General features: G+C 37.3%; 1 protein-coding gene across 27 annotated transcripts in view; it reads right to left on the bottom strand.

Annotated features, from left to right (window-relative positions):
* The window catches only part of RBFOX1 (RNA binding fox-1 homolog 1), a 1,107,892-nt gene that overhangs the window by 351,859 nt on the left and 733,874 nt on the right, over positions 1-22,159 (bottom strand). For 23 of the 27 annotated variants that reach the window (XM_071814923.1, XM_071814928.1, XM_071814931.1 and 20 more), the window contains one exon: positions 12,635-12,676. The exons of the other annotated variants lie outside the window; for them this stretch is intronic. In XM_071814923.1, coding sequence (XP_071671024.1) covers positions 12,635-12,676 — 42 coding nt within the window. The remainder of the gene's footprint in view (positions 1-12,634; positions 12,677-22,159) is intronic. 27 annotated transcript variants of the gene reach the window in all.

The following is a 22,159-nucleotide window of genomic DNA, read 5'->3' as shown; positions in this document are numbered from 1 at the left end:
GACAGTGTCACAGATCTGGGAAATAAAGTCGCTTCAGAATCTTCTTCTGGTGTTTTGTTTGAAATTCCTGTTCCTCATTCTCAAGGAAATCAGAGACTGCTGGAAGAGCTCTAATGGCACCATCACATTGAGAAAAGGAAGCTGGGAAGCTACTGTTTAATAAATCAATGCCTCTTTGGCTGCCCTCCAAACCACAAAAAACACTTTGGGCATCTTTGCCTGCCTTTCATTTTGTGTCTTGTAGGACTCTCTCCATCATCTTTATGTCTGCATATATACTCCATAGCCTGCCCTTCTTTTTGGCTTCTGCCTTGAGACTCACTGAACATTCCCCTTTAATAGGTCTAGGACCATGTTTTTCCAGAAACACTTGACATTTACTGGAACCATTTGTGTTATTAATGACAAATCAGCACTGAGACAATAGCTAAGACTTCATCGGCATTTGCTTAATATATGCAATGTGCAAGTGATTCTGATTGTCAGAAGTGATATCAAATTATTTTGAAATCAAATATATCAGGAAACTTCTGCTCATCAGTCCAAACTATGGGAGGGAACCCAGGGAATGTAAAGGGACATGATGAAGAACATGTGTTGGGAGTCCGGTAGAGGGTATGTCTTCTGTCATCTCAGAGTGTAATGGATTTGTGAGTGGGTCTGCATGCAGTTATCCACAGCCTGTTATTGTTCACATTGGATGCTTAAAATCACGGAGACTCATCTCTAGATTTAAAATTTCTTTAAACAGGACATGGTTGTTTTTGAAGAATAGGTAGTTCTAAAAGAAAGTGAAACACAACCTCCTGTAAAGAAGTACTTGTATTTACAGTAGTGCTGCATAGCTAAGTAGCTGTAAATCCACACTGCAGGTAAACACACACAACATTGCTGCAAGGAACACACCGAGAGAATGGATTTCTGCAGAGCTTCCTCCGCAGTGCTAGCGGGTGATAACTAGGTCACCATGCCCCTTCCAACATCCCCATAGTAAGAACATTTGGTTTTTTCCTAGTCTTAAAAACGTTGGGAGTACACAGCTTATTGCAAAAGGTCAAATTTGGCATCCTTTTGCCTGCATGTATCAAGCATTACAAAACAAGTCAGTCCTCTGATTCTGTACTTGCACGGCCCCCAAAAGGGCAATAAACTGGCCAGTAAGCAAACCTGTGTGTACTTCAGTGTACCCCACTGCCTCCTGGCACTATCAGAAATCCCTTCAGCAACATGAAGTTGGATCTCCTGACCGTACACGCTCACAATTACAAAGTTCACTTATCGTACAATTCTCTTGTCTGAATCAAAATATTCATCATATTGTCTCCTTACATTAGCTGCCCATGCTTTCAGTTATTAAATTGACTGTACATTAGAGATGCCATGCTTACCTCAGACACTCTCCATTAGGAGGAATCCAGCCTGTACACTAAATATTTAATTTGAGTTCTGAGATGCTGTGAATCTAGGTATTTTCTATTTTCCTAAGGGGTTCATGGTTCACATCAGTTGGATACTTCTTTCTCAGTACCAAAATGCAAAGTTAACTGTTTCCAACAGCAAATGCACATGTACCAACACTGAAATAAAACAAAATAAAACAAATTATATCCTATTATGAAGACAATGAAATTCTGGAAATATAATCTCTCAAATAAACATGTAGTTTCTTCTGATAGTATAAACTGGAAATACTCACTTTTGAGTATGTGTGAAAACTGAGCTTAACTTTTTTCCTCAGGAGCGAATTTCTCCAGCAGTGTCACAAGGAGTGAATGATCTTCACTGCACAGTTCCATCTTTCATCCTAGACAAATCACTAACACGGTGGCAACATTTTGATGCATCCCGAGATTACTCCACAGGTCTGACACACTCCCCATGACAATAGGTGTTGATACTTCGAGTTGGACTAAAAGAGCATCAGCAAGTGGCTGAGCAAACATCTGCTGCTTTTGTCTTCCGAGAAAATGTAAGAAAAAGGAGCAGCGTCTCTGTGACCACAGCCTTAGGTGAGAGTGTCACTGTCAGTTCTCTCTGGAGCTACGTTAGCCTCAGCTGGGCTTCACACACAGTAAACTGCAAAATGCTGATCAAAGGCATCACAGTCTGTTGCCGCTTTTCACTTAGCAAGGCCTTGCTAAACCACTGTATCTTTGCAAAGTAACTGTTGCAAATAAACGATATTAAGGCATTTCAAAAGATACTCGTTGACATATGAAATTTAATGTGCCAATATAGAAAAATGCAAAGAGCATTCAGAAATGGGTACCCTGCTTCTATTTAGTTAATGTATCCAAAGTGTGTTACGTACAAAGCAAAGCAATAACCAGCAAAGTGTGTTTTCTGTTATGACCTGCATTTCAAACAAAGAAATTCTAAATGAGTAGAGCTCATTAACACAATTCTTTACAGGCAGAGAGGCTGCAGTATCAAATGCACAAAAGCCCATATGGCCACTCGATGCATTGTTTCCCTCAGCATTAAGTCAGATATTCTCTGTGCTGTGACTCTCCACATCAGCTAAATGTTCTGAATTAAGGTCTTCCACAATTACGGAATGCAAGTCAGAGAGCGTGGACAGCTAATTAAACATATGCTAAGATTTTCTCATCCTAAGATAGATCTTTTAAAACTATTTCTATGTAACGAATTCCAACACTGTTTACATTCCTTACAGCACCGGGCAGAGGAAGGAACCTGTGCTCCGTGAGCCTCCAGCACCACCCGCAGTGGCCAGAAGGCTGAGCCGTGGGACTGGGAGTGCTCCTGACTGTGCTGCTGGTCGCGCAGAGCCATGAGTCCATACTGTGCATCCATACCCTGCATCCACACCGTGCATCCATACCCTGCCTCAGCAAGAGAGCAAAACAAACAATGCAGGAACATGACAAATGGCTGCATGGAATGTAGCTTGGAAGAATGTGCAGGAACATAAATCTGCTTTTGCTATTTACTGTAACAATGTCAAAACTGTTTGTTTTAACTGAATTTTATCCACATTGTCATACTAACTGCAGTTTGATTACAGTTGCATACTTTTTTTCTATTTTTAATAACTTCAGCATTTTTCAGTGCTTTCAAAATAAAGCTTGGATGATTCTGAATCAAATGTGGAAATACTGTTTCATTAAACAATTTGAAAAAATAGGATTTCTTTTTTTTCTTTCAGCCTTTTCTAAAGGTTGGACCAGGTGATCTTTTGAGGTAACTTCCAACCTGGGATTTTCTATAGTTCCAGGATACTTCTGATTGCGAATGACAACATCCTAGGAACTATCTGAATAGTGTATGGAAAAGATGTTAACTTCTGTTTTCAGACCAGTTGTATTTATGATGATTCCAGCTGATGTTTCCTACACACTCTTCTGGGAGGATGATTAATAACAAAGCAGCTTTCTCCTCACAGCTGGCAATGTCACTATATCCAGGCAAGATCTTTAACATGCCTGACTATATATACCATATATTTTTGCTCTTCTGAATACGAGTGCTCAGAAGAGAGTTGTGTGTGACCACTTAGCTGTAATTTTTATAATGGGAACTTGACTAACTACAGCACTCATGTCACTGACGTAACTTTTGAAATAAGTAATTACAGAAGTGTTAATAGGATTTCCCAAAACTTTTTTACCTTTACAATTTCAGCCATTAATTATTTTATTTTAAACGCATCTCAGTCTACATCACTGCGTTATTACGGTATGTTACTGAGGTTTTGTTTGCAAGGGACTAAAAAGAACTCTGAAGACTGATTTTATTAAGATTTTCAGATGCCTCTGTTATCACCGGCCTTTGGCTTTGGTGGAAGAGCTCCTTTTCATAGCAAGTTTCTCATTCTGCACAATTACTCCTGACAGAGGTAGTGGAAAGAGACTTGTTTTCACTTCACCCTTGTCCCAGAAATTTCCCCATGGTTCCAATTTTTCTCTCCCCAGTCCTCCAAGTGCATAGCTACTGAAGGAGACTGGTCGGTGCCATCAGGGGCACAAAGCAGTAGCTGGGAGGTAGTGAAAATCTAATGCAAGGAAGAATTTATCATGGGAGCATTTTACTAGAATGTATTCATAATGATTTTTAACAGCCTTTCACTGACTGCTATTCAGTGATTCATGAACACTATGGCCTTTTTCACGTCACCTCTGGTTTCATCTACATAAATCACTTCTGGTCAATATAGTAGTTTTCCATTATTCCTAGCTACTCTTCTTGGAGACTTCCTGTTTGGTGGTTGTTGCTTATTTGTTTTTTTAATCTCTATTTAAAGGTGAAGGATAGTAAACATTACAGTAATATTGCTGTATTTTGGATTCCTACTTTTAAGGCAAATATCAGAAAGCATATTTCATTATTTTCAAGTTAAATGGTATCCTTGGGTTTGGAGCCTAGCAAATGAGCCAAACTGGAAAAAAATAACTACCTTTTCAAAGACATCATTGCAGACGATGCTGTCAAGTTTTTACTTGGGCACTGTGGCAATATCACATGAAAATTCCTGGGAGTTTTCATTACAAAAAATGCAAATGCCAGTTACAATATCAAGACAAAAAGAAAAGGGAGGGGCTCAGGGAAAGCTAAATGATCAAAAGTCTGGATTTTTTTCCAGCACCTGAAGCTTTTTGATGCAAATTTATATGCAGAAAAATGAGTGCCTGGAATTATTAGTAAGCAGAAGTGTTTACAATAACTTTGTGCTAACTAGCAAACAGTTAGTTATCTACATCACATAAATCGAGGCATACAGTTGTGATCACCATCACTTAATGATGAAAAATTGTGGGAATAAAACAGGATAGTAATGCAATCTACCTGAAAATTCCCAGGACATTGTGTTAAGTAAAAAAGGTACACCAGAAATCAAGGATCTATCTGAACCAGAAACCATTTGGGGCAAAGGCTGTACCTTACTCTGTGCTTGTGAAGTGCCTCTAATTTATGATGCTATATAAATGATCTTTAACACTGATGAAAACAGTTGTACAAAGCACTAGTTTAGAGAATGGGAAAAAAAAAAAAAAGGAGGAATGAGCTGATAGCATATAAAGTAATCTATAGCATGTAGGGAAAACCAACCAAAGGAAATGACTAAATCAAGGTAATAAAACTATTAATTATGTGCTCTTTGGATGGAAGCTGCTATCAAGTAAGAAAGTGACCCTGAGGTCAAGGCCACTTTTTAACTTTCAGTATTGTACTCAGCAAGATCTTAAGAATCGAAAGGAAGTGGTATGAAAGAAATGCTATAAACTGCCCCAGTGAACCTCCCAGCAGAGACTTTATCTGTATTTTTGCCCATTACTTATGGGATAACAGCCTACATGGTATTTGATTACTTACCTAGAATACATCTGTAGCCACCCCTTTACATAAGGGCTTAAATTTCCAATATTAGTGGAGCATAAAAAAATGCCTGTGATATGATGTAGTTTTCATACCTTCCTCCCCGTTTACACCATACTGTCTTTAAAGATAACAGAGGTGATCAAAGCTTCAAAATACACAACAGCAAACAGATGTGGGGGGAAGAACATTCCTGAGTCAAGGTCAGCTTCTCCCAGGAGTGAGAAACAACAGAGATGTTACAAATTAGCAAAGCATTTTTACCCTTCTCAACTTGCTGGTTTATAAAATGGATCCTCTAGATATCATGATAAATATCGTCAGTATAGATAATACCTGCTTGCTATTTCTTCCATGTAGCAATCAATTCATCCCCCAGTCTGTCTCGATATTGGTGATTTCCCAAAGCCAGGTGCAGGATAAAACAAATAAAACGAACCAAAATAAATAAAACACACATACACACACCAACGCCACCAACAAAAAACAAGCCAAACAAAAAAGCACCAAAAAAACCACACAAACAGGTAAAAAACCAACCAACCAACCCCTCAAAATGCACTGCAAACTAGGTAGCGTTTCCTGCTTGAATGAGATGTGACATTAAAGACGACTGTGATCTTTGCCAGTCAAATTGACTCAGCAACAGTGGAGGTTGAAATAAGAAAGTCACAACAGTACAAACACTGTTAGAGCGGTGCACTTAAAGGTCTGGTTTCGAGATGATCAAAGAGAAATTATAAAAGGTAGGTGAAAAAAGCACCTTCTCAACAAATAGAAAATAAGCAAGAAAGTCTTTATTTTCTAGGACAGCATCGCTGATCGCAGCAAGTGTTCTGCAAAGAGCCGTATGAAGTCATTGCAGAAAGTCTGTACCAGAAGTTGCTGTTCTGAGAGCAAAAGCTGCTCCCAGATACAGTGTGGACTCAGTACTGTGTGTTGCTCATGTTTTTGTAGCAGGAGGATGACACCACCAGGATATTGAATTAATGTTGGGTACTGGTTCAGTAGCCTTTATACTATTGATATCTATTTTCTTCTATCCCTTTAGAAGTTTGCCATTTCCTGAACCTTGATTGCATTTAGTGAACTGCCTCACAGACCAAATCCCTATCCATGACTGTCTGTATACAAACATGAATTGGAAAATACGTGGAGTAGCTGCCCAATTCCACATAGTGTGTGCCAGCTCTAGACAGAATCTGTCTGCCATGCTAAATGGAGAGGTAATTACTGAAAACAGTGCTTCATCCTCACCAAATATTACTGCAACTCTTCATTCTTCAGCAATTACGAAACACCATACTGAGAAAATACTTGACTGTGCAAAAATCAAAGTTGAATTCAAGAAAAAGCGGCACTTGAAAAAACAGAAAATCCTCTGCCTACTGTTCTCAGAGACAGATGCCAAAACAACATCAGGAAAGGAACAGAAGGTTTTCTGAGTGGCATTCCATCAGCAGGAGAGACAAGGAAAATACCTAAAGCTTTCTCTACTATTCCTGAAAGAATTTAGAGTAACCTGAAGTGAGCAGTACCATCACTATTCAACAAATGCAAGTGCTGCAGACATTCTTCTCTTGATCAAAGGAGCACATTATCAGCAGTTAGCACTTCAAGAGGATAACAGCATCCTCATGGTGAGAGGCTCTGTCACTTTAAACATGAACAGTAACAATTTTCATTACCTAGCCATTGTTACTTTTTTAATACCATGGTTATTAAACAACAAATTGGAGTCCAGGGTTATTTAAGAAAGTTCCTATGCTTAGGAAGGCTCCTAGAATATACCAGAACTGCCAGCGGGACTGAAACGGAATTTCACCATATTTCTTCAGTTGCCTTTTTTTGCACAGATTAATTTCAAGCTAGGTGAAAATTTAAATGAAATCACATCCCCCACAATTAACCCCCCCATTCCCAAAAAACTGGTGGACAATTTACAATCCTTCGATTCTTCTTCAGATCTTAGTTACCGTATTTTTTTTTACCAAACTATGCTGTGAGTTACTCTTTATGGAACCACTGGGAATGTAGCTTGTAAGATGCTGAGTGAGATTATTCTGATTTCATTCCATGTCAAAACACGATGCCCTCTTACTAAACTCGTCAACCTCTATCTTTACCATACACCTACAGGATGATGACACATATAGCTCACTGCAAGAATAACTACAGAAATTAAAGAAGGGTAAGTTTAACTTGTTAGCATGTCAAATGCAGCATAACCTATGTGAACTCCTAAGAAAAGGATAAGTAGTAAAAACAGATCAGATCGATTCAACTCTGCTAGTGTATCTTAGCTTTTTCCCCTTTAACCCTTTATCCTTTAGGAGAGCCATGTATAATACCGGGCAGTTCCAGATTACTCTTCCACATTGCTTGCCAGTTCATATCAGGAGACTTTCAGAAGGAAAAGAAAAACTGAAATTTTTATTAGTGGCCAGAACTGGCTGCCCAGTTTTGCAAAAATGCTATAAATTACTGTGTTGCTTTCCGGTGACAAGACAAGACATCACAGACACATGCAACAAGCTTATGTAGTTTTCCTTTTCTCCCGTCTGGGAAGAGGTAGAGATTGAAATCACGGAAGTTCTGCTATGCTATCACCATAGCAAATTATTTCAGAACATGGTTAAAAAAATAACATGTACTTCACAAATCACTTCCACTCTGATTCTTTTCCTCTCTCCAGCTTTATTCCTCCCTCTGCCCTCAGCTCAAACTGATTACAAATTAGCACCTACCACTGAACCATGATTTACCTCCTTTAGTGCATCAGAGGAGCATTGTACACAAAAATTATCAGCAGATTATTCTTAGCTCACTGGATAAAGCTAATACCACAATGATCTTCAAAAATGTTTGTTAAAAAGTTTTAAAAACCAGAAAAAAAAATACACCCCCCTAAGCATCTTACAATATGATGAATTAATGCACTGAACAAAGACACAAGGAAGATAAATATTGCAGGATTATGGTTGTTTAATAATTATGCCGGACATAAAAGCATTTGCTTTTGTTTGTCCTCTACCTGGCCTAACTTTAATACATTTCTGGTTGCTTGTCACAGCTTATTTCATTTATTGTCCAAAAGACAAGACTAATACAACAATATTGAATGCAAAACTTTCTTTTGTCTCCTTGAAAATTAGAGTACTATAAAACATATAAGGTGATATTAAATACAAGATGGCAGTAGGACCCTGCCCTTCCCGTATTTCAGACCAAAGAAGGAACTCTGGCTGCATATAATGCATCTTGATAGTAAGTGCATGTGAAAGCAGCTGTTAATTAGAGCAACAACTAGGTCACTTAAAATTTCAGATCAAAGAAGGTAATCACACCATTTACCATTAGACCTCATTGGCATTCACAGGAATATTTATAAACCTTCCTAACAGAGTTTAAAATTGTTCTCTGCCCACCTTAAAGTGCTCATCAAGGATTGCTGCATAAGGACCAAAACCATTGGCTTATACAGCAAAACTCATGCATGTAAACACAGCTACAGAAGATCACTTTAAACAATTACAGTTGTTCACTTTAAACAAGTACAATTACATTATCAGTTAAGTTGATAATGCAAAATAGTAATTTCTTAGTTGAAAGGAAGGTTGGGTAGAACTCAGTGAGGTTTAAGTTAGCCTCTAAGTTTAAATAATACTTTTAGGCTATAATAAAAAAAATCACAGGTTAAAGTCAAACCAGTAAGGAAGGTTCAGTGGAAGCAGCAGACAGACTTCTGAGGCTGTCACTGCACTTTTCTACAGGGTTATGACTACAGCTTATTTCTGCCTAGGCTGGTATCATGATTTTCTTCACGTCCTTAAATAACCTGTATCATTCATGTTTCAAAGTCTGTTTTTTAGACCCAAAAATGAGAAGAAAAGTGTCTTTAAATGACTTTGAGCAAGCTGTGAGTTCTGTGTTTTTACAGGCCATTTATAATACATCAGAATGACAATTACATTAAGCTCCACACAGCGACTCATAAAACAGCAAGTGGCAGTAGGAAAGAGTCAGGGAAGAGGATGGAGTGTATCATCCCAGAAGAGATTTATAGATCAGGAGCGGAGAACACAAAATAGAGTGAGGAGGACTAAAGTCCTTCCATTAAAGGAAATACTGAGAAAAAGCAGCGTGTGGATGGAGCTGGAGAGTGAGATACTGATGAGCCCATTCCCCTTTAAAGACACATTAGCTTTTCAGTACAACGTGATTTAAATGCAGCCAGATTAGAAAGCCAAAAGGAAATTACAGAAATATTTTTAAAAATATGCAAGGCAGACATAGTAATGAAAATCATTTCCAAGAGAAAGGAAAGCTTTAGAAGATGGCATTAGTGCTTTGTAATATTTTTTTTAATTTTAAATCTAAGGGAAATATACCAAAGTCAGCTTGTGTTTTATATATATACATATATATTTAAAAGCAAACAAACAACAAAGCCCAACACACAAGACAAAAAACCACACACACAAAATACAACCAACCAGCTATGCTAGAGATAAAATTCCTGTAGCTTTCTCTATTAATTCTCTTTTAAATAAAGCATAAACTTTTATGTCTAGCTGGGAATTGTACAATGTTGGCAAGACGCATAAGTTACAAACTTGTGGTTGCGATCATTTTCAAAGCTTGAGCAGAAAAGTGTTAAAATATACAGACTTCCTTAATTATAAGAATTATTGTTCATTGTAAATATAATGCATAGCGGCCAGAGGCTCCAATATAAATAAGAGTTTCATTACTCTAAATGCCTTATTCCATTACAGTGAGTCTCTGCTTTGCATTTAGAATTTAAAAGCAAAGAGATAAGAGGTTAGAAAAGTCTGAATAAATTATTACATCAAGACCTGGATACGTCTTTCTATAGCCACACGATGTCTAATTATTTATTTGCACTATTATGCTTTAAACAAGCTGTTCTCAAAGTGTATTTCCTTTGGAACTTCTTGAGGACTTGCAGACAAAGGAATATCTAGGGAATCAAAAAAGGAGAGTGGCAGACATGTCATCTTAGACTTAGCAAAGAAGGTGGGAGATATGTCCTTTTCTATTATGTACTTAGATGACCCAAGGATAATCTTGCTTTAACTCAGTTTAACAAACACAAATGTTAGCATTTTGTCGTTTTAATCTTGCTTTCTTCATATATTTCAATTCTTTCTGCTGGGATGAAACAATATTTCATTGTGAAAAAGACTGCCTTATATCCAGGTATTCATGGTAGGTCACAAACACCAAACTAAAATCTTACAGGCTTGAAAAATCTAATTGGGCCAATTAAACATTTCTTTGAGAGCACCAACCGAAAAGTCGCAGAATGGTCACGTTACAGCCTGAGTGTCACAGAACCCGGCAGTGGGGGTTGTTCACACCACGGCTAAGCAGGGTCAGAGCTGCCAGCACTGAACTGTGACCACAACATCTCCACACAGTATACTGAATTTCACTGTGACCTCCTGTCACAGCAGATGAGCCGCTGTTAACTGGAACAGACCCTGGGCACTGGCAGAGGTTTGGGCGTTTGCAGAGTGGGCAGGGGAAGGACCAGCTCTGCCGTGCTGGGCTCTGGAGTTGTTGCACTCACTGTGCCCGGCTGGGTGAGACTTCGATGGCTACAGGTTTTGTGCTCCGGCCACAAGCTCTGGCACAGTGGGCTGGTGAATGATCTCATGGCATCCCAGCCTCAGGAACAGCGTTTGCACTCATCACTGAATTCATGTAGCAGGGACATCACAGCAGTAGTGCAAGATGTACCTAATCTTAGTAGATTAAAGACACGGTTTTTTCCTAAGCTGTTGTGAAAAGTCACATTTTGATATGACATAAAAGCATCAGAAGCACTGAGTTAATTGTTTAATGTAAACGTGTAATATTGGATAGAAAGATAAAGTTCTACCATGTCACATTTTATCCACTACTAAGAAAAGTCACACATATTTACCTGAAGAAAGAGCTGGGAGCCTCCTCCCATTATATTTCAAAACAATATTTTCCTTCATTCGAAAGAGAAATCTTAATAAAAACAATAAAATGAAAACTTTTTTTGTTCTCATGGCACTGCTGCCTCTGGAAAAGATTGTCCTTCAGGTACTATTGCAATATTTTAACTTTGACAGCTGCTCTGTTGAGACATTACTACTGATAAAACAAAGCTTTGTCACTCCAGCTTCAGTACAATAGCAATGCAGTCACATATCAGCAAGAAAAGAAGCAAGGACAGTATGTGATGCATCATTCTTGCATAACTTGTTTACAAAAAATCTCATTGCAAATATGGTGAAGACCAGACGAAGCATCTAGAAATGCTGATGAAGTTAATCTAATGAATGGCTGAATGTTTAAGAACACTGCACAACTTACTTTAAAACTGGAGATTATTCTTTATACTTACAAGTATGCAGGCACTGCTGATGCTTAATAAAATGAAAAAAAAAGCACACAAGAAAGCTGCTTTTTCCTATTTTCAGTAATGTTTTTGCATACATAAAAACTTCTACTTCTTTCAGGCCTGCCTCTCCCTCCCTACTTGCATGTGAAAATTTCAAGAAACTACCTGTCATGTGGTATCAATAAATGTAGATCTAGTAAGCAACACTTGGATGAAACAAAACCTTTTTTTTTTTTAATTAATGAAAACTCTTAGGCCTTTCCTAACAAATCCTAGAATCAATCAGTGGAAAAAGGAAATACTTGTGATGAAAAAGCATCTGCGGAGATATGTAGCATTTAATGGGAGCATGGACTAAAACCTGTTTAAAACACCATCAATTTAACATAGGAAAAGGAGAAAACAAATAAAGCAACCTGGGTTGAAGAACTCCATCTTATTTACAGATTGTACACAACCAATAGCAACACTAAAATACTTGGACCTTCTTTGCCAATTCCCTCACATTTTTAGCACTGACTTCTTTCTAAAAGCACACATACTACACATAAAATTCCAAAGGAGGGTCTTCTTGTTCAGAACAATCTGGTAGTGGGGAAAGTCTGAGAAACTTGGTGACCTTTACCACTACTAAATCCTCTCATGGTGCACAGGAAGAGCACACCGAGTGCCAAGAGAGCTCACAGAAAAAGGTATTTACTGCCAAATCTCACTAAATTATGGAAAAACACCCTGTATCTACTGTAACTGTTTTATATTGAGATATGTACAATATTTACTAACAAGCAACAAGTGAGCTAAGTATGTTCCTTTTAAATAAACCATCTGTCAGTAGCACAAACTAGATTCTGCCTATGTTTTAAAGAATCAGAACATTTTGCATGGCGTTGCACTTACCCTTAGTTGTTCTCTTTCACAACTCATCTGTTGCTTTGAACTCTACAAGAGGAAAATAGAAAAAAAGAAAACAAAAAAAAACCAAGAAAACAACGACTTTGAAAGCATAGCATTCTAGCAACAAGAAAGCTGCTAGGTCTACATATCTTATAGGAATAACTACTGGAAGCACAGCCATGAGTTGACACACAGTATTGTGGATCTAAATCAAATTGTTACTGCAAAAAAAGTTATTTTCTTACTGATTATTTTAAATCTACAAAGGTCAAAAGGAATACAGAAGCCAACACAAGTCAAAAGTAGTGAAGCATTTCTGAGATTTTAAAGATCTCATTGGCAGTTCAGGAAGAGGCTTTCCCCTTTTTCTGTTCCACCACAAGTCTGTGTTACATTTCTGAATGTCCCACTACTAAGGTACCATTCATATCACACCCTAGAAATAAAGCTTCAAAAAGTGGTAAAACACATTCCTATGACAACTTCGAGTTCCGATTTGGTATAAAAATACCTCTGAAGAAGACCTGATTGCAATGCATATTTTTTCCATGCTGCTGCCTTTATGTTCTGCCCGGCTTCTGAGAAACCCTCCCAGCACGCGAGAGCTGGTTGCTGAGCAAGACCTCGGTGCCGGGTAACAGTAGACGTGTCACCAATGGCAGCACCGTTTGTGAAGTCACTGCTCTGCCCTCGGAAGAGCTCAAGGAACGGAACCACAGCACCGAAACATCCAGTTCCCTGTTTGCTTCCCAGCTCCCCTGGTTTTTAATCCAGTCCTGCCACCAGGAGCTATGGAACAAACCTCTGAACACTTTGCTCAGGTGTTGACTTGTCCAGCCTGTGGTGAGAGGCTCTTTGCTTGGTTGAGTTTTGTTTTTAAATATTTCTAGAATACTTTTAGAATCATAATTGAGTATCATTAGTGAGTATAATTAGCGTTGAAAGTGTAATCACTGCCATTACTGTAATTAATATATCTGGCAAACACAATTCATGAAAGATGAAAAAGAAAACTGATGCAATATTTTCTAAGGATATTTTCAGAGATTCAGAGTACACTTTCCGCAATCTTCCACTTACAAAAAGTTAAAACATCAACCGATACCTGTTTGTATATTCTGTTTGTATATTTTTACTCTGTTGTGATGATGAAAAGGGGAACTTCTTGGGAAAAGTTACTTACTAAAGAATAAAACTGCCAGCCCATTTTTCAACACAGAAAAATGAGTACTAATAAATAAGTTACAAGCTAAACCTCATATATTAATATATATAATACAAAGTTTTACAATGAAGTCACTGTACAAAAATAAAATCTAACAACAAATGCTCTTCTGATACATTTCTCAAAGTCCTCTAGTAGGAAACAAAAGGTAAAGGAATTCAGCATAGGTCTATTTACAATCTCCCGATAAAAGAGTAACACTAAAACAGCTAAAGTCACTATCTCTTGCAGACTAAAGATTCAATTTTTCAGACTTCATGCCTTCCTACCATTTATAAATTACTTTAAGGTTATGCAAGTACACTTATAACGCAGACTAATAAAAGTCTCAAGAGTTAATTTTGGATCTGAATCTGCTGTAGGTGCACCTATTCACATCGATAACAAAATATAAAAGATAATATTTTGGTTGGAAAGGCCCTACAATGACCATCTAGTCCAAGTTTGAAGCAAGGTGGTGTGGTTTGTTTGTTTGGTTGGTTTTTGTTGTTATTTTTGTTTGTTTTTTACCTTTTATCTTTTTCACTATTACTATTTAGGTTTTTCTCTAAGTCTCTACACCAGACATCTTAATTCCAGTTTTCAGGAAAAAGAAAAATAGTGGAAATGCGAACATTTGCTTTTGACAATGGTCCTACAAGTTTGAAATCGCAACCATGTCAAGTTACCCACTCTTCAACTGTTTGTAGGATACACGCTATAAACATGACAAGATTACAATTACCTTATTCTGTTTTGTCCTGAGCAAGACAAGACAGGCAAGACAGACAGGCAAGACAAGACAGACAGATGTCACTATGTGGTTTTCATATGCAAATGAGTGTGCAAAGAAATGAAGTCATTTGCCAAACTAACAGCATGGGAGTTCCACTTAGCAAACTGAACAACATCCAGAATTATTTGTCTTTACAATATTCCACTGGTCAGCTTCTTTGGATAAGGTTGCCACTCCCACACTCTATAATTTGTGTTTTAAATATACCAGCTATTTTTCTAGATGAAATGTTCAACCTCTACCATTAACTCCAGTATTTCACAGGGTACCCTTCAGGCATTAAAAGAGGAAGAAAAAAACATGGTGATTAATTAAATAAAACATAGGGCGAAAAGGAGAAAATAATAGAACATGCAGTGCATTACAGAATGCTGGAATATTGTGATAGCTTTTTATTTAATTCAACGTGATTTTCTCAAACTTTCTTTTAAATCTCTTATCAATTTTGCCTATTTTCTCCAGTTAGATGCCTAGAGAGCGTAACTTTTGCTGCAGGGGTATTTTTCAAAACTTGCCCACAGAACATAATACCTACAAAGATTACAGTTCTATTAAGTACTCCTAATACTTGAATAGTAGTAATAATTTTAAAAGTTTCAGAAGCCAAAAATGTAGAAAATACGTTCAGCACAGAAATCAACAGAAGATATGGGTTATTGAAATGCTGCTGTAAATTACATTGTTACTTAAACAACAAACATTTTCATTTGCTTTACAGCCATGGGATACAGAATTAGATAATCCACTGGTCCCATCTGTAATGTGTTTATGCTCTGATTTTCTTACCTTTGTACTGTACAACCATACATGGCTCATAAGTTTAGTCTCTCTGATAGAATACATAAACAAGGAGAGATTTACAGTTCTTCCCATTTCCTCTGCCCTATCCTGTTGGTCCTGGCCATGTTGACTGCATGCTTCTCTGGACTATGAAGATTCTTCGTTCATTCGACTGCAGCTGCAAACTGTTCTATAGTATTAGTTTAGGCTCTTTTGAGATGATTGTGAAGAGTCTTTTGGAAAGACTTTCTGAAATTCATATTTACTGCTTTATTTCCATTTAGATGTAGTGCAAAATATGTTCAGATTGTACCTTTAACATCAACCTTCAAAAGAATGTGTTCTCCTCCTCCCCATGGGATGAAGCTTTTGGCTCTGACCTCACATGAGCTGCAGACTTAGAGGCATTCTGCCTTCAGACACAGAGGTGACAAAGGTGGTTACAGATGAGGAAATCCATGTAGACAGGAACAAGCGGGAAGACCAGAATACTTCAGCCTAAAAAAGAGATGGCTGGGAGTAGATGCCTATGAAATCATAAATAACATCGAGATGGAAAAAGCTAGAATGATTGCTTCTTCTCAGAACAACTAGATGGCAACAAATGAAAATCATAGGTGGCCAGTTCAAATCATACTAAGCAGAAAGATGGTTCTTCATAAAATGTGTGAATAAAGGAGTAGGTGTTGTGGATTAAAAAAAATACTAAAGAGAAAATTATAGAAGATTATTAAATGCACAAACACCACCTTTGCTGCACAAAGTTCCTGGAGGCCTAAAGAAAATTCTGGAGAAGGTTGTTTTGTTCCCTTCTTCCACAGGAACACATAAAAATGGTATCAAGGCCTCACAGCCCCCCAGTCTGACTCAGAACAGCTGCTGTCACGTCCGCTCATACAAACCCATACAGGCTTCCAGTGCCGCTGCATATTTGGAAACCAAAGGTGGTGGTGGGGAGGGGCGAATTTCAGAATGGAAGAAAGGCAAAATTCATAAAAAACCAAACACAAAAGTGTATCAAATATTTGTAGAGTGGACCAAGGGTTATAGTTACTGACTATTTAAGCAGATAACTCTCTATTAATTAGTCATCTCTAAGGCTGTCTGCTACTGTCATTTTAAACATAAAATTGGCAAATATCTAACATCACAGAGACCAGAACAGGAAATGATATTTAAGATTGAAAATAAGTATTTATGGTCAGTGGGAGAATTTAATAGAGAGGCAAAGAGTGCAGAAGAACAAAGATGTCCAAGTCAGGAGAGGGTAACTGTGTCCTAACATCCAGCTGCTACAGCACATCTGCTAGCAAACAAAAAGAACAGAAACATACATTTATCTTAAACAGCTTTCATATGAATGTGAGAGTTGTTTCTTAAAATATATTTTGACTCAATCTACCACCACATTCATTGCATTCTCTTTACTAAAAGAAATGTAGGAAGATGATGGGCAATATGCAGGACATGCCAATTTCCTTTGGTCGAAGTTCTGCAAATGGTTCATTCCAAACTGTATGTTTTAGCCATAATAACAGAATCCGTTTGAGTGATGGCTTCCCTCAGAGAGAATTTCCATGTAGACAGCTCCCCCACCACTCTTCATCCTACCAGCTTTCCAGAACAAATGCAGGAAGGCTTAGTGATAATGTGTTATTAGCAAGAGATTAGAAAGAAAAAATGAAACAAACCAAATTTGTCTTAATGAAAAAATATTTTTCATAGTTTAAATAGTGATGCTGTCTATCTATCTGTCCCTCTGTCTATTTATCAATTTCAGTTTATTAAAACACATTTGGGAAAGGCTCACTTGAGCACAAGTGGCTTTCTGTGCAGCTAACCAGTGCCAAATTTGCTCTCTTTTTATCCTTTTTGCCATCCATGCCAGTTTAAGAGAACATCCTGGCAGTACTAAGCACTTAAGGGAAAACATAAATAATGCATTTACAATATGTAAACCTGTACAGATAAACGAGAAAAACTGAAAGCCACAACATATTTAATATTAATGATCAAGAGACCCTAGAAGCAAGCCTTGTGCACATCCTGCAATTTTAAACACAGTGCTTCTCAATCCTAAATTTACTTTGTTATGTCTTTGGACTGAACCATATGCAATGAACTATTTACTTCTTTTAGTTCAAGACTGCATGAAGAACCTGGTCAATATGTTGAGTGTCATTATGTCAAGCTGTCACACGCTAGAGTTTAGTGGAAGAACGACTAAAATATTGATTCTCTTTAAAGGATTCTATCAAGGAAAAATGTTCAAAGAATGTGAACAATAGTTCAAGACTAGAGGTCTTTTTATAAGACAGTCTTATATGGCACTCATGCTGTCAGGATCCTGGTGTCATTCCCTCTCTCTCATGAGTTCATGAACATGAAAAGAACAGGGAAGACAGTTTTGTTTTCATTAACTAACAGTAGTAGGTGGGAGATTTAAGATGTTTTAAATGTATTTATCAGTCATCCACTCTTCATAAGGACTTGCAAGCCCCAGCTCTGAAGAAACTAAAACACCAACAGAAAATATGGCCCACCTATGCAGGCAGTGCATACAAAGCCATCCTGTTCCCAGTTAGCAGGCACACCAGAATTACTTGTCCAGGATTTCCTGTGTCTCTGCTCTCACAACAGATCTAGAAAAGGCCCTCCAAGATTTTTATCTGTCTCCTTCTGCTTCAAATACAATTACCTGAATGGCACCACTTCCGTTAGGAAAGGATCCTTTTCATTCAGTGCCTACCTATGCAGTATGGAGCATGAGAGTCAGATGCCAAAGACTTGGTCCTGATCGCAGCCATGGAGCTTTTACCAGAATGGAACTTCACAATTAGTCATTGCGTATTTATCTGACTGAGATCTCGTACTTCTCATTCATACATAGATTGAATAGCTGAAATATACCCACAGATTACTCCGTCACAGTCATGCTAGTTTTATTTTACTAGATACGGTGAGACAGTTCATACCATTTCATAGAATTTGCAAAATCCATCTATTGGTGTTTTCTGTCATCTGACTGTAAAAGTCTTCTCTCAAAAACTAAATGCCTGGGGTTTTTTGCTTGCCACGTTGCACAAAAATGCTGTGCTACACAAGGAGATACACCAGACTCTGCCGTTTGGTGTATTTCATGTGGAAACGGTCGCTTCCGTTGTATCATTATATTACATATTAGTTTTCATTATCTCATTGCCCAACAGAATGCAGAAGAAATGATGCTTCAAGGTTATTTAATACGTGGCGAGAGCATGGGCTTTTACATGTATGTATAAATAATGTTGTGTACTAATTTTAAATGGCTTCTCAATGCTTCATGTTAAAACCCAAAAGCCAAACGAAGAAACAATGTGCATCCCAAGACCTCACAGTGCCACAATGTAGAGCCTGAGATGCCCAAAACCAGAAGAATCATTAAAAATATCAGTAACTAGAGAAACATATAGGATGTTTTGAAGTAGAAATGGCATTTTCAGCATCTTTGGTAGTGACTTACAGCATCATCAAGAGGCTTTCAAACACAAAATCAAGAATATTTCTTCCTCAAGGAGTAACTGGAACTATCCTCCTATTATATGAACTGCTTACATTTTTCTTTCTACATATGACTCCTGAAAGCCCTCAAATGTTGAGGATTCTAATGAGATGACACAGTGCTGAAAACCTACAGACCTCTTGTGTACATTGTGTTACTAATACAAAGGGGTACATGGTGTATATGTCTCTGCATATGCAATTTTTTCCAGAACAGAGAGCTCCGGGTTTCTCTTTGCTAGGTACGTGCATATGCATGCACAGAATTTTAATTTCATGGGGTTTTATTACAACCATCAATTATTGCGCTATAGCAGTAGCTAGAGGGACTGATTTATTCTCAAATGCCCTTGGCTTGGTATTGTATATCGACTGGTGCTGCTATCATAAATATATTTGGGTGAAGAACTGTCTACAATTCTGTGCATAATACTAAGCAGAGTTAAGGTTTCACGTGTCACAAGTGGGTTTATTTCTACTGGAAGAAACAGGCAATTATTATGGCCCATTGAGCTCAGATTAAGCATTTCCATCAAAAAAGAAAAAGAGTCTAGTGCTACAATCCTTGTAAAGCTGTAATGCAAATGGAGACCATCTCATCTTCCAGAAAAAATTATGGCTTTATAGGCATTTCCCCCTCTCCTTCTTACCCTCAAATTGGCAAAATATCCAAATAGGATAATTTTATTAAGGCAAAAAAGTAGCAGATCTCCAAAAACAAAATAGAAACACTGTAAAAAAAAAAAAAAATAAAAATATATATATATATACACACACACACACACACACATATATATATCAAAACAGTTTGTAGACAATTATTTCCTCATATGAAATGGCTGCTTTCATCAATTGAGAACCTCCAAAGTCCAACTTTCTCCTTTTCTTGGCTTCAGGATATATTTTTCAGCAAGACAGGTTATACTGCTTTAAGCAACATTCTCACCTGGCAAATACAGTTGTGTGGGTTTTGTTTTGGTGTGTTTTTTCTAATAGCCTAAGTTATATGCCCAAAGGACAGTGCAGATCACAGAGATACCCTCATCGCTGCTTTTGCCTTTGGCTCCACGAGTGCTCTCAAGGACACCTGTGATGCTGCAGCGGAGCCTGGAAGCTCTGTATTTCCTGACACCCCTTGAAGCGAAAGACCTGCAGGGCAGTTCAGCACCAGCCCCTGCCACGGCTCAGCCCGTGTGCCCACCCCAGATCCCATTACAGAAGTAGTTCCCTGTTTTTTTCATAAAAAGTTTAGGAACTATGGGTCTCTGGTGTGCCCTTGTGAAAAGCACCATGAAGACAAAAACTAGTTTATGTTTATTTTGCATCTACACTATGTGACTGACCCATGAACATTAAGGCACTGGTGCATTTAGACTGGAAACCACATTGCAGTATCTGCTAATATAAACTAGGAAAAAGGTCTCTAAAAAATATTTTTGCCAGTATCCTTCTAGAACAACACTTATGTGTTAAAGCCCCAAAATTAACTCTGCATGCATGTTCTGCATGTATTAAACTCTGCATGGAACAATCCCATGAGAAACTTTATCTATGCTTACTATTCGAATATAAACTCCTATTGTACATAAAATACTAGTTATACTACATTTTATTTAATTTCCCTGCATAGTAGTATTATGAGGAATAATCAGAAGGCAAAGGCACTGTACTAAAAAGAATAAATGGACATTAAGAAAAATGTAATTAAAAAGACTGTGATGTTAAAGCACAACCAGCACAGAATTAAAAGTATGTTATCTTAGAATGCAAACACCACCAGATCAAGCCTGGTGTATTACACATATTACACTGTTTGCTGGAGCATAAATCAGTTTGTTCCATAAGCATATTGTTATTACAAGAATTTACTCCTGTAAAATCTTTTAACTTCTGGAAAATGGATCTTAAGTCTATTTCCTTAAAGTCTCTATCCAGAAAAAAAAAAAAAAAAAAGCAGATAATGTAATGAATACAAATTAAGTGATAGAACTCTGAAGCCACTGTAAATATAGAAGGAAGAAATTGTGTATATTAATTAATACCTAAGTATCAGGTACCACTACGAGCTTTTGAAATGAATTATAAGGTTCTGCATTACATGAAGATAAAGAAGGCAAAAATTCTGATATGCTGCATAGCAGATTTTTTGAAGTTAATCAACAGAGACAATGACTAAAAAATATAGGCCAAGAACATATAATAAAAATTAAGACAAGGTTTAAGTAAAAATTCCATTTTGTATACAATAGTTTCTTATATTTCAAACAGAAAATTAATACTAGTCTGCTAAGGTGCCAGTTACACAACCTGCAGAGAACTCGGACACTTCAAGGAAGAGGAGAGAACACAAGACTGACAATAAGGATATCACTGCAGACAGGATGGATTTTCAGATAATTACCAAAGCCAGTTATGTTACAAATTGCTACCACAGACACTGCCTGAGTGCTATCAGTAAACATCAGGAAGGCTACTCGCTGTGCTTGTGGGCTGATAAAAATAAGTCAAGTTCGTTCAGTCACTGATGCTTGACAAATTACAAAAAAAAAAAAAACACCCAAACCAGCTTTTATCTGGCAGATCCACATTATTGGCTGAAGAGGCCATTACAGAAGGAACTGGTCTGAGAAACCAGGTATTGCCAGGTCAGCAAGAAGCCAATTAACTGACTGATATCCAAACTTAGATTTATCCCCTTCCTCAGAGTCACTCTCTTTCTAATTAAAAAAAATTACTCTTTAGAGTGTTATAAAGTGAAAACGATGTGTATATTTATATACATATAAAATAGTTTAATTTATATGAAATTATCCAAAACATACTAAAACGTCATTCTGCAGTATTAACCTAATAAATCAATCATCAGTAAATTTATCTGGAACCCTTATTTTATTCATTTGCAGATTAAAATAGGATATACTTAGAATTAGCATTAACAACAATTTAAATTCTAAAATTGTTTTTAACTGAGTGTTAACAGTATCCTACTATAATTTAGTTTGTTGGTTGGTCAAGCTACTATACAATGACATGTACTCCATATAGATATTCTTCTCAGTAAAATTCGATTGTAAAAAAAAGTGAACACCATGAAGTAAAGTAATTAAAAATTATAGTCTGTTTTCATGTATCACTCTATCTAAAGCTCGTGATTTTGGTGGATAACTTCATTACTTATGAAACATGTATGTGGTACTTTAGGTCTTGT

Source organism: Patagioenas fasciata, chromosome 15 (assembly GCF_037038585.1).
Source record: "Patagioenas fasciata isolate bPatFas1 chromosome 15, bPatFas1.hap1, whole genome shotgun sequence".
Taxonomy (NCBI): domain Eukaryota; kingdom Metazoa; phylum Chordata; class Aves; order Columbiformes; family Columbidae; genus Patagioenas; species Patagioenas fasciata.
This window is presented reverse-complemented; position numbering and strand designations above follow the sequence as displayed.